Raw genomic sequence first — 15,154 nt, forward strand, 5'->3', positions numbered from 1 at the left:
TAATTTCTTCCTTTTCTGTGCTGAATTCAGCCCATTAACATTCCAAGATAAACACTTAAAGGTCATCAGCCTCTTTCTGGAGCACAGAGCAAAATACTTGAAGGTCATCCGAAAGCTTCGATCTCGCTCCTCCCATAGCTCCAATCTCTTGTGCAGTACTCTTAACTGCCTCCTTGTCTTGTCTTTCCTGTTGTTGTTGTTGCTTTTGTTTAAGTAACTTAGATTGAGCTCTAGTTATACGTTGATCCTTAATTTCAATCATCCGAACCGAGTCCAAAATTGGAGAAGATTCCAGCAAGGGCTCATCCAGAAAACCTCCTTCTGCACCTTGCACTTCTTTTAATTCCTGCTTGGACTGTTCTTGCAATTCTCGTTGAGGTTGCTTCTCTTCACTCTCTTTAATCTCCAAAACTGTAGATGTACGTGGAGATGGTGTTCTTTCCTTAAGAATAGTAGTATAAAAGTGTTGTGCCTTCTCCACGGTATTCAAACGGCATCTTTCTCCCTTATATCTGAAAATTATCCCAGCTGGTGCGTCCCACCGGAAGGGTATCTGTAAATTTTGCAATTCCTTGACAAGAAAGCCAAATTCTTTTCTAGCTTTCAACATTTTAGGAGGCAATTCTTTGTAAATTCCAATTCGTGAGCCCCCCACTTGTACAGAAGTATAAAAGGATTTTTGCAGGATATCATTTCTTATTTCTCTATCTGTAAAATATATGACCACATCTCTAGGTACTTGTCTTTGTCTGGCCACCCAAGAGTTCACTCTGTAAATTTTGTCTATTTTATGAAAAACCACATCAGGATTAACTTGTAGAATCTTGGCCAAGGCCTCAGAACAAACTTGTCTCAAATCCTGTCTTTCCTCCTCTCGAATTCCCCGAAGCCGTATAGCGAACTCCATTGCCCTGAATTGTATCATAACAATCTCGTCTTCAACTCTCTGCATTTTATTATCAACATCAGCAATTTTATAATCATTGTCTTTCATCTTAACATTAACTTCTGATTTAAGTTCTTCAACTTTAAAATCAACTTTCCCAATAAATTCTGCCAGGCCAGATGCCACTTCTGATATTTTTTTGGTCACCTTATTTTGATTCTGTTTCACCATATCTTTGACTTCATTAATTTCCTGCATAAATTCCTGGTGTGATTTTTGAAGTTTATCATCTATCCCCTGATGTGATTTTTGAAGTTTATCATCTATCTCCTGTTGAGATTTTTGAAATTTATCATCCAAAGTTTTAGAAATAAATTCTTTTAAATCTCCCACATCAAATTCTTTTTTCTGAGTCTGTAACTGCACCAAGAGAGTATTTTATCTGTAGCTCAGAGTTGAAATGAAGGGTCTTTGGTGCTCTCTGAGCTTAGTGGTTTTCCTGCAGACGTTTTCTTACCCAAACTAGGTAACGTCATCAGTGCTTGTAAGGAATGGATCAGTAGCACTGATGATGTCACCTAGTTTGGGTAATGAAACGTTTGTAAGAAAATAAGTTCAGAGAGCACCAGGGACCTAAAGTATTTGTTCCACCTTTAAAATATTTCAAATTGCTTCTTTGGGCAGGAAATATTGCTTGTGGCCAAATTTGGGGAAATTGAGATCAACGTGCAAAAAATGTGCTTTTTTGGGGGGGTTGTTCTTTTTTGAGAATCGCCCAGTTATTTCAACATTTGATGAGCAGACCGGTGGATGATAATGAAGTCATTCTTTTACAGGGACTGGTAATGGGATTTTCCCCAGGGCTTTCCCAGTTTCAAGGCAGCAAATGGATTCATTCAATTTTTTTTTTTTTTTTGGTCACATGAGCCCTAGACACCGAACAGAAGCAGGAAATGATTCTGCCAACTGATCAGACACACAATGCAAATTTAATTTGGGAGTCAAATTCCCTGTCGTACTAAGGAACAAAAAACCTGTTGCGGGCATTAAAACAGACAGCAGGATTTATTAAATACCGTATTACCGTATTTTTCGGAGTATAAGACGCACCGGAGTATAAGACGCACCTTAGTTTTTGGGGAGGAAACTAAGAAAAAAGCTGATTGGTGGGTGGATCAGCCTCCCGGAATACCCTCAATCAGCTGTTCCCAGAGGTGAATTTTAGGAACAGGTTCGTTGATTGTGAGCTCTGCGCCTTGCTTTTTTTTCTGCCTCTGAAACTTCTGAAACTCTGTTTCAGAAAAAAACTTTTTTTTCTGCCTCTGAAAGCCTCCAAAACAGAGCTTCAGAAAAAAAGCCTCTGAAAGCCTTCGGAGGCTTTTTTTCTGAAGCTTCTTTCAGAGTCTTTTTTTCTGAAGCTTCTTTCAGAGTCTTTTTTCAGCCTCTGAAATCTCCGTTTGAGAGGCTGGGCGGGGCTACATTCGGAGTATAAGATGCACCCAGGTTTTCACCCTCTTTTTGGGGGGGGGAAAGGTGTGTCTTATACTCCGAAAAATATGGTAAGTTTACTAAGTGGTACTTTGAAACTCATCCAATTTGGTACTTAGTGCATTTTGACATGAAAATTTTGTCCTGGTACTCGTTTGTTTGTTACTCAACGCACAAGCTAGAACTTGATGTTGGCTGCCTTGTGACTCCCTACATTATTCTTCGTGGGGAAAGTTTTGTTTGGTACTCATCGTTTTTGATACTCATCGTGTCACCTGGAACCTATTTATTTATTTATTTATTTATTTATTTTATTTCGAATTTATATACCGCACCTTCTCCCGAGGGACTCAGGGTGGTGTACAGCCAGATAAAAACATACAATACAAACATTAAAAAACAATTAAAAGGATATATATTAATTTGGCCCCAATTTAAGATAACAAACCAATTAAAAATTAAAAATATGTTAAAAAATATGTTAAGCCAGCCCGGCTTGCTGAAAAAAGAAAGTTTTAAGGGCACGGCTGAAGGCACCGAGGTCTTGGATTCTCCTTATCTCTGGGGGCAGCTGATTCCAGAGGGTAGGTGCCCCCACAGAGAAGGCCCTCCCCCTGGGGGTCACCAGCCTATATTGTTTGGCTGATGGCACCCCGAGGAGGCCCTCTCTGTGGGAGTGCACAGGTCGGTGAGAGGCCATCGGTAGCAGCAGGTGGTCTTGAAGATAGCTAGGTCCTATGCCATGGAGCACTTTAAAGGTGGTAACCAACACCTTGAAGCGCACCCGGAAGACCACTGGGAGCCAGTGCAGCTCACGCAGGAGCGGTGTTATGTGGGAGCGCCAGGCAGCTCCCGTAATTACCCGCATGGCCGCATTCTGGACCAGTTGGAGCCTCCGGGTGCTCCTCAAGGGGAGCCCCATGTAGAGAGCGTTGCAGTAGTCCAGGCGCGAGGTGACGAGGGCGTTAGTGACTGTGCACAGGGAATCCCGATCAAGAAAGTGCCGCAACTGGCGAATCAGGCAAACCTGATAGAAGGTCCCCCTGGCTACAGCCGTCAGATGTTCCTCCAAGGACAGCTGCGTATCCAGGAGGACTCCCAGATTGTGCGCCCTCTCCGCGGGGGCCAAAGACTCGCCCCCGATAGTCAGTGATGGAGTCAACTGACTATATCGGGATGCCGGGAGCCACAGCCACTCAGTCTTGGAAGGGTTGAGCTTGAGCCTGTTCCTCCCCATCCAGATCCGCACTGTTGCATTCATTCTGGTGGGCTTCTCATGGGAGGTCCAGATTAGGAAAAACACAAGGACAAGTGTTTTCTCGGGATGAGAGAGCAGCGAACAAAAGGCTACCATCTCTTTTATTAGTTATCAAAATACAGCGTCATCAGAAGGCGTTATTATGGCTACACATCTCATATTACATACAAGAGATAGAAAAACATCCATATATTCTCCATATAAGTTTCACATTCCTACCAATTACAGTAAATCACGTGAATTCTAGGAAAGCGATACTAAAGGTGCAAAAAACAAAACTTAACTCTGGCTATTTGGTGCCAGTTACTACCAGACGAGAGGCCCATCTCCTGTTATCTGATTACCTCACTTCTCAGGAATGTTCCGCAAGAAGATGTCTCTTATCTTTGCAAATACAGTCTATGTTCTGAACAAAGAGAGAACAAAATAGGGCCCTTTAGAGAGTATCCAGCTGAACCCGCTTTTCATAGTCAGATTATTTCGGTGCCAAGCTCCATACAGTGTCCAACCAGTTAGACTGGTCTATACATGTACTATGGCCACTGCATTCCCACACCGCACAGCCTCTAGGCACTGGGACATCACTTCAAGGGCATCGTTGGGGTGGCCAACGATGGGTACCAAGGAACCACTCTATTTACAATGCTTTATGGCCCTCTTGCCTCACAAATAATCTTAGAAATATAAACCTGGAATTTTGTGCAGAGTTTGAATTCTTTGGCTTTGATGGCCCCTTCTAACTCTACAGGTCTTTGAAAAGAAATACGAATATAACTTGTGTTTTCCTATCTTGCTAAGCTCTATTGTGGTTTAGTTTAGTGTATACTAACTGTTTAGTTGAACTAGTTGAAAGAAGCATAACTTAGTGTAAGTGTGAGCCATCTTGGATATTCCAGCACATTCTTTTCTTGTTGGATACAGAAAAGGTCGCATGGAAACGTCCCGCACATGCGTGCACGCTCATCGGCCTGTGCTCCGGAACTTCCGGGTTCTACCCGCATACATGTCTGATGATCAGCTGGCTGGCGTGTATGTGCAGGCCGGTTTTTGGCACTGCCACCCGCACAAAGGGTTCACGCTCCAGAAAAGCCAAACTTCCAGGTTCTAGTGTGCATGGGCACCTGACAATCAGCTGGCCAGCGTGCATGCGCACTCTGGTTTTCGGCACTGCCGCGTGCGTGAAGGACAGCTGATCGTCACGCGTGCATGCGCGCCAGAAACCAGATCTATCTGATGCGGTGGCTCAGTGGCTAAGATGCTGAGCTTGTCGATCGAAAGGTTGGCAGTTCAATGGTTCGAATCCCTAGTGCCGCATAACAGGGTGAGCTCCCGTTACTTGTCCCAGCTTCTGCCAACCTAGCAGTTCGAAAGCACATAAAAAATGCAAGTAGAAAAATACGGACCACCTTTGGTGGGAAGGTAACAGTGGTTCGTGCGCCTTTGGCGTTTAGTCATGCTGGCCACATGACCACGGAGACGTCTTCGCACAGCGCTGGCTCTTTGGCTTTGAAACAGAGATGAGCACCGCTCCCTAGAGTTGGGAACGACTAGCACATATAGGTGAAACTCGAAAAATTAGAATATCGTGCAAAAGTTCATTTATTTCAGTAATGCAACTTAAAAGGTGAAACTAATATATGAGATAGACTCATTACATGCAAAGCGAGATAGTTCAAGCCTTGATTTGTCATAATTTTGATGATTATGGCTTACAGCTCATGAAAACCCCACATTCACAATCTCAGAAAATTAGAATATTGTGAAACGTTCAATGTTCTAGGCTCAAAGGGTCCCACTCTAATCAGCTAATTAAGCCATAACACCTGCAAAGGGTTCCTGAGCCTTTAAATGGTCTCTCAGTCTGGTTCAGTAGGAATCACAATCATGGGAAAGACTGCTGACCTGACAGTTGTGCAGAAAACCATCATTGACACCCTCCATAAGGAGGGAAAGCTTCAAAAGGTAATTGCAAAAGAAGTTGGATGTTCCCAAAGTGCTGTATCAAAGCACATTAATAGAAAGTTATGTGGAAGGGAAAAGTGTGGAAAAGGTGCACAAGCAGCAGGGATGACCGCAGCCTGGAGAGGATTGTCAGGAAAAGGCCATTCAAAAGTGTTGGGGACTTTCACAAGGAGTGGACTGAGGCTGGAGTCAGTGCATCAAGAGCCACCACACACAGACGGATCCTGGTCATGGGCTTCAAATGTCGTATTCTTCGTCAAGCCGCTCCTGAACAACAAACAACGTCAGAAGCGTCTTACCTGGGCTAAAGACAAAAAGAACTGGTCTGTTGCTCATTGGTCCAAAGTCCTCTTTTCTGATGAGAGCAACTTTTGCATCTCATTTGGAAACCAAGGACCCAGAGTCTGGAGGAAGAATGGAGAGGCACACACTGCAAGATGCTTGAAGTCCAGTGTGAAGTTTCCACAGTTTGTGTTGATTTGGGGAGCCATGTCATCTGTTGGTGTTGGTCCACTGTGGTTCATTAAGTCCAGGGTCAACACAGCCATCTACCAGGAGATTTTGGAGCACTTCATGCTTCCTTCCACAGACGAGCTTTATGGGGATGCTGACTTCATTTTCCAGCAGGACTTGGCACCTGCCCACACTGCCAAAAGTACCAAAACCTGGTTCAATGACCATGGGATTACTGTGCTTGATTGGCCAGCAAACTCACCTGACCTGAACCCCATAGAGGATCTATGGGGCATTGCCAAGATAAAGATGAGAGACATGAGACTGAACAATGCAGAAGAGCTGAAGCCCGCTATTGAAGCATTCTGGTCTTCCATAACACCTCAGCAGTGCCACAGGCTGATAGCATCGATGCCATGCCGCATTGAGGCAGTAATTGATGCAAAAGTGGCCCAAACCAAGTACTGAGTACATATGCATGCTTATACTTTTCAGAGGTCCGATATTGTTCTATGTACAATCCTTGTTTTATTGATTTCATGTAATATTCTAATTTTCTGAGATTGTGAATTTGGGGTTTTCATGAGCTGTAAGCCATAATCATCAAAATTATGACAAATCAAGGCTTGAACTATCTCACTTTGCATGTAATGAGTCTATCTCATATATTAGCTTCACCTTTTAAGTTGCATTACTGAAACAAATGAACTTTTGCATGATATTCTAATTTTTCGAGTTTCACCTGTATGTGCGAGGGGAACCTTTACCTTTTGTCTGTCTGTCTGTCTGTCTGTCTGTCTGTCTGTCTGTCTGTCTATCTATCTTATCTGTCTCTATCCTTCCTTTATTATGTTTATAGATAACTACAGATACTTTCCTACTCCTACTTTCCCCACAACAATTCTAAGAGGTGAGTTGAGCTGCGAGAGAGGGACTGGGCCCAAAGTCACCCAGTTGGCTTTTCATGGTTAAGGCAAGACTTGAACTCATGATCTCTTGCTTTCTAGCCTGACGGCTTTGTGGTTGCAAACACCGTGGCTTTCTCAGTAACTCATGGATCAATAATGGTAGACTGGTTTTCTGAAAAGAGATTGTCCTCTGTTGTTGGTATGGATGTAAAAGGAGAGACAAGTGTGCTTCCTAGGCAAGACCTTTGCCCTTCCAGATCTTTTGCAATGTGGCAAGTATCCATGATGGATGTGAACCTTTCCTCAAAGGAAGCTTGAGAACTTTGAAACAGAAGAGGTAAAATTATCCTAATTAATTTCTCTCTTGGCTTTTCTTTTACATGTCTTTCATTGGACGGCAGAATGATGCTGAAACTAGCAGAACAGACCAATGGGGTGATTGTCACCAACGACCAGTTCCGGGACCTTGCCAAAGAATCCAAGAGATGGATGAAGATAATCAAGGAGAGGTGAAAATGGATTTTAGAATTTGGGGGCTCAGTGGGGTGGAGCAAGAGGCAATCTTGGTTTTTTTGGGGGGAAGGACCTTCTAGATTAGAGACAGGGGAAACACGGCCCCTTTATGATTTGTGGACTTCAACTCCCAGAATTCTTGAGCCAGCATGGCCGGCTCAGGAATTCTGGGAGTTGAAGTCCACATGTCATAAAGGGGCCATCGTTCCCCACCCCTGTTCTAGACGGTGTTGGGTTTTCCTTTCTTGAATGAGGTGGGGAGAAATAGGGTGAGATTTGGACTTCTTCCTGTCAGGTATTTTGATTGCCAATTGATATACAAAAGTTGAGGGAGTCAAGGAAGCTGAAGATTTGTCCTCAAGAATCAGGTTTCAAGAACAGGCAACCCAGAAAGGCATTTGATATGGTCCCCTGGGACTACACTATCTGGTTTGGTCTGAGGAAAATTACACATTTCAGTGCCTTTCCACTAATTAGCATGCCACCCATTGAAAACTAAGATGTTAACGAGGACAAATTTCAGGAGTCCTTTATTTCTACATTTTAAATTTCCAAGCTTGGGGGGGGGTGGCCTTTTGAGAAGTGGTAGAAATCACAGACAGACAGACAGTTTCTATCTTCCCTGTGTTTCTCCTGGGAGGCCTTAATTGAGAAAACAATTAACAAAACTACTTACTTCCTACTCTGGAGTTGTGGGTACTTCATCACTGGAGGTTTTCAAAAATAGACTGGGTAATCAATTGATTTGGATGGTATATAAGGTCTCCTATGCTTTTAAAAGGCTCTGACGATCCCAGCTGAGCCGCGCGATCATCAGAGGCTTTTTTTTTTTTACTTTTAAAGCATTTTTTCGACTGAAGAAAAAATGCTTTTAAAAATAAAAAAAAAAAAAAGCCTCTGATGATTGCACAGCTCAGCTGGGCATGGGGGGGGGCAGGGATTTTTGCTACCAGTTCTCCGAACCACCCGCCGCCATCATTATTGGATCAGGTGATCCGGTCCAAATCGGGAGCATTTCACCTCTGGTTGTGACAGATGGTTTCTCATTTTGTGCTGGAGTAGAAGAAGGAAGGTGCCTCACAGCTGCCTGGCTGGCTGTAGCTCTTCAGCGTTTCTGCTGGCACATGAAACTGCTGGGATCTGCTTCCCCTTTTGGCTGGTCTGCGCTGGTTTGGTGAAGTCCAAATTTTGCTCCTCCTTGACCATTTAGTCACCTGTTGAGCTTGACAGCTGCTTCACTCCCTCGCTTGTACGTATCTCCTTTCCGCTTTCCCACACAATGCAGATCTTTCTCCAAACACACCTACACAGCCATGCTCTGGTGCTCTCAACATTTTCCTCTTATATTTTGGAAACAAGGGTGGGGGGGAAATGCTCTTCAGCCTGCAGCCCTGAAGTTCTAGGTGAAAAAAACAGAGGGAAGGAACAAATTTAGGATGAGCGTTGGAAAGCTTTTTTCCCACTCAGTTTTAGAAGATTATTTCTAAAGAGGATATTATTCAAATATGGAGCTTCTGCTATTGAGGTCCCCTCTGAAATGGTGCAATGGAAGAAGAGACAGTTTATTTATTAATAACTCTATTACCATAGTTTTTCCATAACTTGTCTGCATTACAATTATTGGGGAAATTCCTTCCTTCCTTCCTTCCCTCCCTCCTTCCCTCCCTCCCTCCTTTTCTCTCTTCCCTTCCTCTTCAAATCTATATAAATAAAAATGTAAATGTCCGTTTGTACATAACCGCACATCTCCGAAAGTTCTTCACCGATTGCTTTCAAATTTTGACACAACGTTGCATTCGACTATGGGCGTGTTTTTATATACCTATATTATATACATGTCACACCTGTGACAGGTAAAAACATGAAAAACATTGGAAAACATTGAAAGACATTGACATTGAAAAACATTGGAAAACAGCGCCACCTACTGGACGTAAAACCAACACCAACATTTTTCCACATGAATTTTGAAAATTAAATCACAAATTTTTCACTAGGTATAATTCCAAAATATATCAACAAAAAAATATCAGCAGTCCAGATACAGAAGACTCAGGTAGTCCTCGACTTGCAACAATTCACTTACTGACCATTCAAAGTTACAACAGTACTGAAAAAAGTGATTTATTACCATTTTTCATGCTTATGACCATTGCAGCATCCCCATGGTTATGTGATTTACATTCAGCTGCTTGACAACTGACTTACATTTATGACGGTTGCACTGTTCCTGGGTCATGTGATCACTTTTTGCAACCTTCTGACAAGCAAAATCAATGGAGAAACCAGATTCACTTAACAACAGGGTTACTAATTTAACAACTGCTGTGATTCACTTAACAAATGTGGCAACAAAAAAAAGTGGTAAAATGGGGCAAAACTCACTTAAGAAATTTCTCACTTAGCAACGTAGATTTTGGTTTCAGTTGTGGTTGTAAATTAAGGACTACCTGTATTAAAGATTGATTGGATTCGATTGGAAAGATTTAAAGAGCTCAAAACCAGATAAGAAAAATATAGTGCTACAAACATAGCAATAGAAACTTAGATATAGAAATTCATAATTCTATAAAATATAAATAGTTGTAAATTAAAGTAATGGGCTCTAGGTTAAGATAGGTAGGAGAGTAGAAACAAATATATTGTTAACATAACATGCTGTGGTGCGGAGAGCTGCGAAGGCCTGGCCTGAAAAGGTAAGGGAGATGGCGGGGGGATGCAGAAGAGGCCAGGCCAGAGACAGAGATAAACAGAGAGAGAGGGAGAGAGATACATAGAGAAATAGAGAGAGACCGGGGGGGGGGGGGGGAGAGACACATACAGAGATACAGAGAGAGGGTGGGAGAGACAGAGACAGAGCGATACAGAGAGAGGGGGGAGAGAGAGAGACATAGAGATACAGAGAGGGGGGAGAGAGAGACACAGAGATATGGGGGGAGAGAGACAGAGATACAGAAAGAGGGGAGAGAGAGACACAGAGATACAGAGGGGGGGAGAGACATAGAGAGATACAGAGGGGGGAGAGAGAGAGACATAGATACGGGGGGGGGAGAGAGAGACAGAGAGAGATACAAAGAGAGAGGGGGAGACAGGGAGGATTTTGTGGTTCCCATTGTTTTTTAGCAACCGGTTCTCTGCCCTAATCACCAGCTGCATAGGCGTGGCTCGGGGGCTGTCATATGACTGATGAAAGTGAGTGATGTTGAGTTGGCCACGCCCACCAAATGTTCGTGGAGAGTTTGGAACTTCAGCCTCGCTCTTTTAGCCCAGCGGAAGCACCAGACGGGGCCACAGCAACGCGTGGCCGGGTACAGCTAGTAATAAATGAAAAGAAGGACTAGGGGTAATACGATAGCAGTCCAATATTTGAGGGGCTGCCACAAAGAACAGGCGGGGGGGGAGGGGGGTGTCAAGCTATTCTCCAAAGCACCTGAAGGCAGGACAAGAAGTGATGGATGGAAATTAATCAAGGAGAGAACCAACCTAGCAATTTTCTTACAATTAGAACAATTAACCATTCTGCCTCCAGAAATTGTGAGTGCTCCAACACTGGAGGTTTTTAAGAAGAGATTGGACAGCCATTTGTCTAAAATAGTATAGGTTCTCCTCCCTGACAGAGAGTTGGGTTAGAAGAAAGACCTCCAAGGTCCCTTCCAACTATGTTATTCTGTTAATCTCGTTTCTTTTGTCTTTATATCTTGCCTACAGATAGGAAATGTTCTCACTTTATATTAGCTTTCCTTGAGGGATCAGGTGGCTCTCAAGAGCTACAGGAAGCTATTTGGAGACATGATAACATTGGATGTCCCTGACAACCACATTTTAGACTGGAAAATTTGCCATTTGTTGCTTGTATCCTTGCAATTTATATTGATATTGTTTTGATTGCTTATTGTACCGTATGACTGTCACTGGGTGTTGTGCCCTGTGATTCTTGACAAGTGTATCTTGTCTTTTTATGTACTCTGAGAGCATATGCACCAAAGACAAATTCCTTGTGTGTCCAATCACACTTGGCCCATAAAGAATTCTATTCTATTCTATTCTATTCTATTCTATTCTATTCTATTCTATTCTATTCTATTCTATTCTATTCAGTGGTGTGCTTGTTAAGCGAGGCTGTCAGCTCTGGAAGCCATATTAGGCCGGAAGCTTCCATGCTGCCACCTTCTCCTGTGTGGGAAAGTAGGAGGGGGGATTTAGTAGAGGGGTTGTCTGTAGACATAATAGCATTCTTCCTGTCGGTCAAGGTCAGGGCGATCCTGCATCTGGAGAAGGAGTGGTCGGAATGATGTCTCAAGATGGGACGGTGGTTGATTGGAGCATGTGATCGACTGAGGAGTGAGGGGATGGTTTTGGGGGTTTTGATTTACCGAGGGAAAACCCGGACCTCTCAGATTCAGGTTTTCTCAGGTGTGCCAGTTTACCTATTCTAGTAAATAGAACTTTGAAAGATGCTTGCTTCAGAGTCTTTACTTGGAGTTGGGGTTTTTTTCTGGAATGCTGACAGAGGCATTACATGGCTGTACCCAATTTTGCAGCCATTTTTTGTCCTGGTCCTTAAGTGAATCACCACAATCCCCATCACCTGACTCAAGCGGTGCTGGGATGGCCAGAACATGCAGGACAGGTTGCGAGTGCCACTTATTTAGCGCTGTCATAACTTCGAACTGTCTCTGAATGAGTTGTTAACCCATATCCAGTCCATATTCATTCAACAACCAGTCATTGGCGACAGGAAGGGCATCCGGCCAGTACACCCTCAGCTCCATTCAGTTGGCCAGACTCCACCCCGCAAGGGTTTAATGGGGTCATTAAAAAGGAGATGATGATTCATTCAACAATCAGTCATTCTTGATTTTCTTGTTTCATCCCTCACACTTGAGTAGCTCCTTCTTACCTCAGTCAACTTGTATGTTTCTCCTGATACGTCCACCATTTCCTTCTCAGAAATAAGCCCTTAAGGGAGTGTTTTTTTTCAGTGGTTTGTGGGTGTTAAGGATAGGGATGGGAACAATTACCCAATTTCAAGGAGGAAAAAAAGAGGCCAAACCAATGCCAAACATTACAGTTAGTCCTCGACTTACAACAATTCACTTAGTGACCGATCAAAGCTACGACAGCACTGGAAAGAAAAATGACATGACTATTTTTCCACACTCACCATTGCACATCCCCCTGGTCAAGATATCAAAATTCAGACGCTTGGCAACGGATTCATATTTATGACGGTTGCAGTGTCCCGGGGTCATGCGATCCCCTTTTGTGACCTCCTGACAAACCAAGTCAATGGGGAAGCCAGATTCACTTAACAACTGTGTTACTAACCTAACAGCTTTCAGCGGTTCACTTAATACCGTGACAAGAAAGGCCATAAAATGGCAGCAGAATCCAACTACCTGCGCAGCCCTTTTGGTGATGGGAACGGTCCCATAACCGCTCTCAGGGGCCTCTCTTAATTTGGAATGTAAAGCAGACAAACTGCTGTTGAAATTCAGTGACTAAATTTTAGGGCTTAATCTTGAGGCGCTGAGGAAGTCTGTGAAAATTGGCTACCCCTGAATGTGTATTGAATGTTCTTGTTGCTCCTAAAATGGCTGCTTTCAGGAGGTTACCGAAAGTTAACATTTTCAGAATAAGTTGGAAGGGACCTTGGAGGTCTTCTAGTCCAGCCCCCTGCTGAAGCAGGAGAACCTATACCCGTGATGGCAAACCTATGGCACGCGTGCCACAGCTGGCATGCAGAGCCCTTTCTGTGGGCACACGAGCTGTCGCCCAGCTCAGCTCCACCGCACATGCACACACGCCACCCACCAGCCATCTGATTTTCAGGATGCACGGGGGGGGCGCATGCGGGAGACATGCACGCATGCGCAGGGGTCGTGCATGTATGCGTGTGGGGCGGGAGGAGCGCGCGCATGCACAGGGGCGGGGGGGAAGGCTGCAGGGAGGCCTACTAGACCCAAAATGGGGGGTGGGGGGTCACATGCGTATGCGTGGGGGGAGAGCGTGGGGAGGTCGTGCACGCATGCGCAGGCCCCTCCCACATTGCATTATTGGTGCTGACGCACACACTTTTGCATGGTTTAGTGTGTCGAGTGGCTTGCAAGCCGTCATTTGTGGCTTGGCACCATCAGTGGACCTGACCCATTTGAATTTGCCAAACCAGATTGTGGCTTTGCAGAATGTATGAACACTTTCTCTGGTTTTCTGTTGTGCAGCTTGTTGCAGTACACTTTTGTGGGGAACATATTTATGGTGCCGGATGACCCCTTAGGACGAAGTGGCCCTACCTTAGCAGACTTCCTGAAGGAAAAAACAAAGTGAGTATTTTTGATCCACTTCTAACAAATATATCCCTTGAGCTACTCTGGCCAGCTTAGGTTTACATTTGAAAACCAACGTCTTGTAGATGGAGGGAATGAAAGTAGCTTCATTCTGGGTCAGGCAATAGCAATAGCACTTAGACTTATATACCACTTCATAGTGCTTTACAGCCCCTCTCTAAGCGGTTTACAGAGTCAGCATATTTTCCCCAACAATCTGGGTCCTCCTTTTACGGACCTTGGAAGGATGGAATGCTGAGTCAACGTGCAGCCAGTCAGGATTGAACTCCTGGCCGTCGGCAGAGTTAGCCTGCAATACTGTGTTTTAAACACTGCGCCATCTTGGCTCCTCAAAGTTAACTCTTGAGGGTTTTATGGGAATGCATGTTTTTTAGGGGATGTGGTGGCTCAGTGGCTAAGACGTTGAGCTTGTCAATCGAAAGGTCGGCAGTTCAGTGGTTCGAATCCCTAGTGCCGCATAACGGGGTGAGCTCCCATTACTTGTCCCAGCTTCTGCCAACCTAGCAGTTCGAAAGCAAGTAAAAAATGCAAGTAGAAAAATAGGGACCACCTTTGGTGGGAAGGTAACAGCGGTCTGTGCGCCTTTGGCATTTAGTCATGCTGGCCACATGACCATGGAGACGTCTTCGGACAGTGCTGGCTTTTCGGCTTTGAAATGGAGATGAGCACCGCCCCCTAGAGTCGGGAACGACTAGCACGCATGTGCGAGGGGAACCTTTACCTTTACCTGTGTTTCTTTCAAACTATAATTCAAAGTACGTTTTAATCCATTACTCCATACATTCTCCCATTTATCTAGCTTTAGATTATACCCAAAATTTTTGGCCCGTTTTACCAGATACTCTTTTTTTACACATTCATCTTCCAGGTTCCTCTTGACTATTAATATTTTATATGCTTTAGCAATCAAGTGGTCAGCTCCAGAACCTAAAATCGATATCGAATTCAGATTCAACTCCTGTGAAAGCAAAACTTTTTTTTTTTAAAATCAATTTTAAATCTTTCAAAAATTCTTCAAGTTTCTTGGCCGCAATACCCAAGTAGTTTCTGTCCAACTTCATAGTCTGGGACTTCTTCCTTTTCCTCTACGCAACGGTTAAGTCTGCCATTGGCTGAGGCTAAAGCTAAAATTTCCTTTGAGTTGACTCCTAGTAACCTCATGGTGAGGTTTCTATGGTTTCTTCGACAACCACAAGGAAGCGGTTTGTTCATGACGAATTTCGACTTCCTGGTCTAGCTTGCAATCTTGGGGTGGCCGGTGAAGTGGCCTTCAGTCAGTTATGAGTCAGCAATCTCTCTGAAGCAGGACATTCCCTTCATAATCTAAGGCGGAGGTCCT

The 15,154-nt window shown here is 44.0% G+C and overlaps 1 protein-coding gene across 1 annotated transcript in view; it reads left to right on the forward strand.

The window, feature by feature from the left end:
• The window catches only part of KHNYN (KH and NYN domain containing), a 68,013-nt gene that overhangs the window by 47,384 nt on the left and 5,475 nt on the right, over positions 1–15,154 (forward strand). Inside the window, exons 7-8 of the mRNA XM_070944471.1 lie at positions 7,357–7,464; positions 13,690–13,791. Coding sequence (XP_070800572.1) covers positions 7,357–7,464; positions 13,690–13,791 — 210 coding nt within the window. The remainder of the gene's footprint in view (positions 1–7,356; positions 7,465–13,689; positions 13,792–15,154) is intronic.

Source organism: Pituophis catenifer, unplaced genomic scaffold (assembly GCF_029215685.1).
Source record: "Pituophis catenifer annectens isolate HBS135680 unplaced genomic scaffold, rPitCat1.0.hap2 SCAF_5, whole genome shotgun sequence".
NCBI classification, from domain to species: domain Eukaryota; kingdom Metazoa; phylum Chordata; class Lepidosauria; order Squamata; family Colubridae; genus Pituophis; species Pituophis catenifer.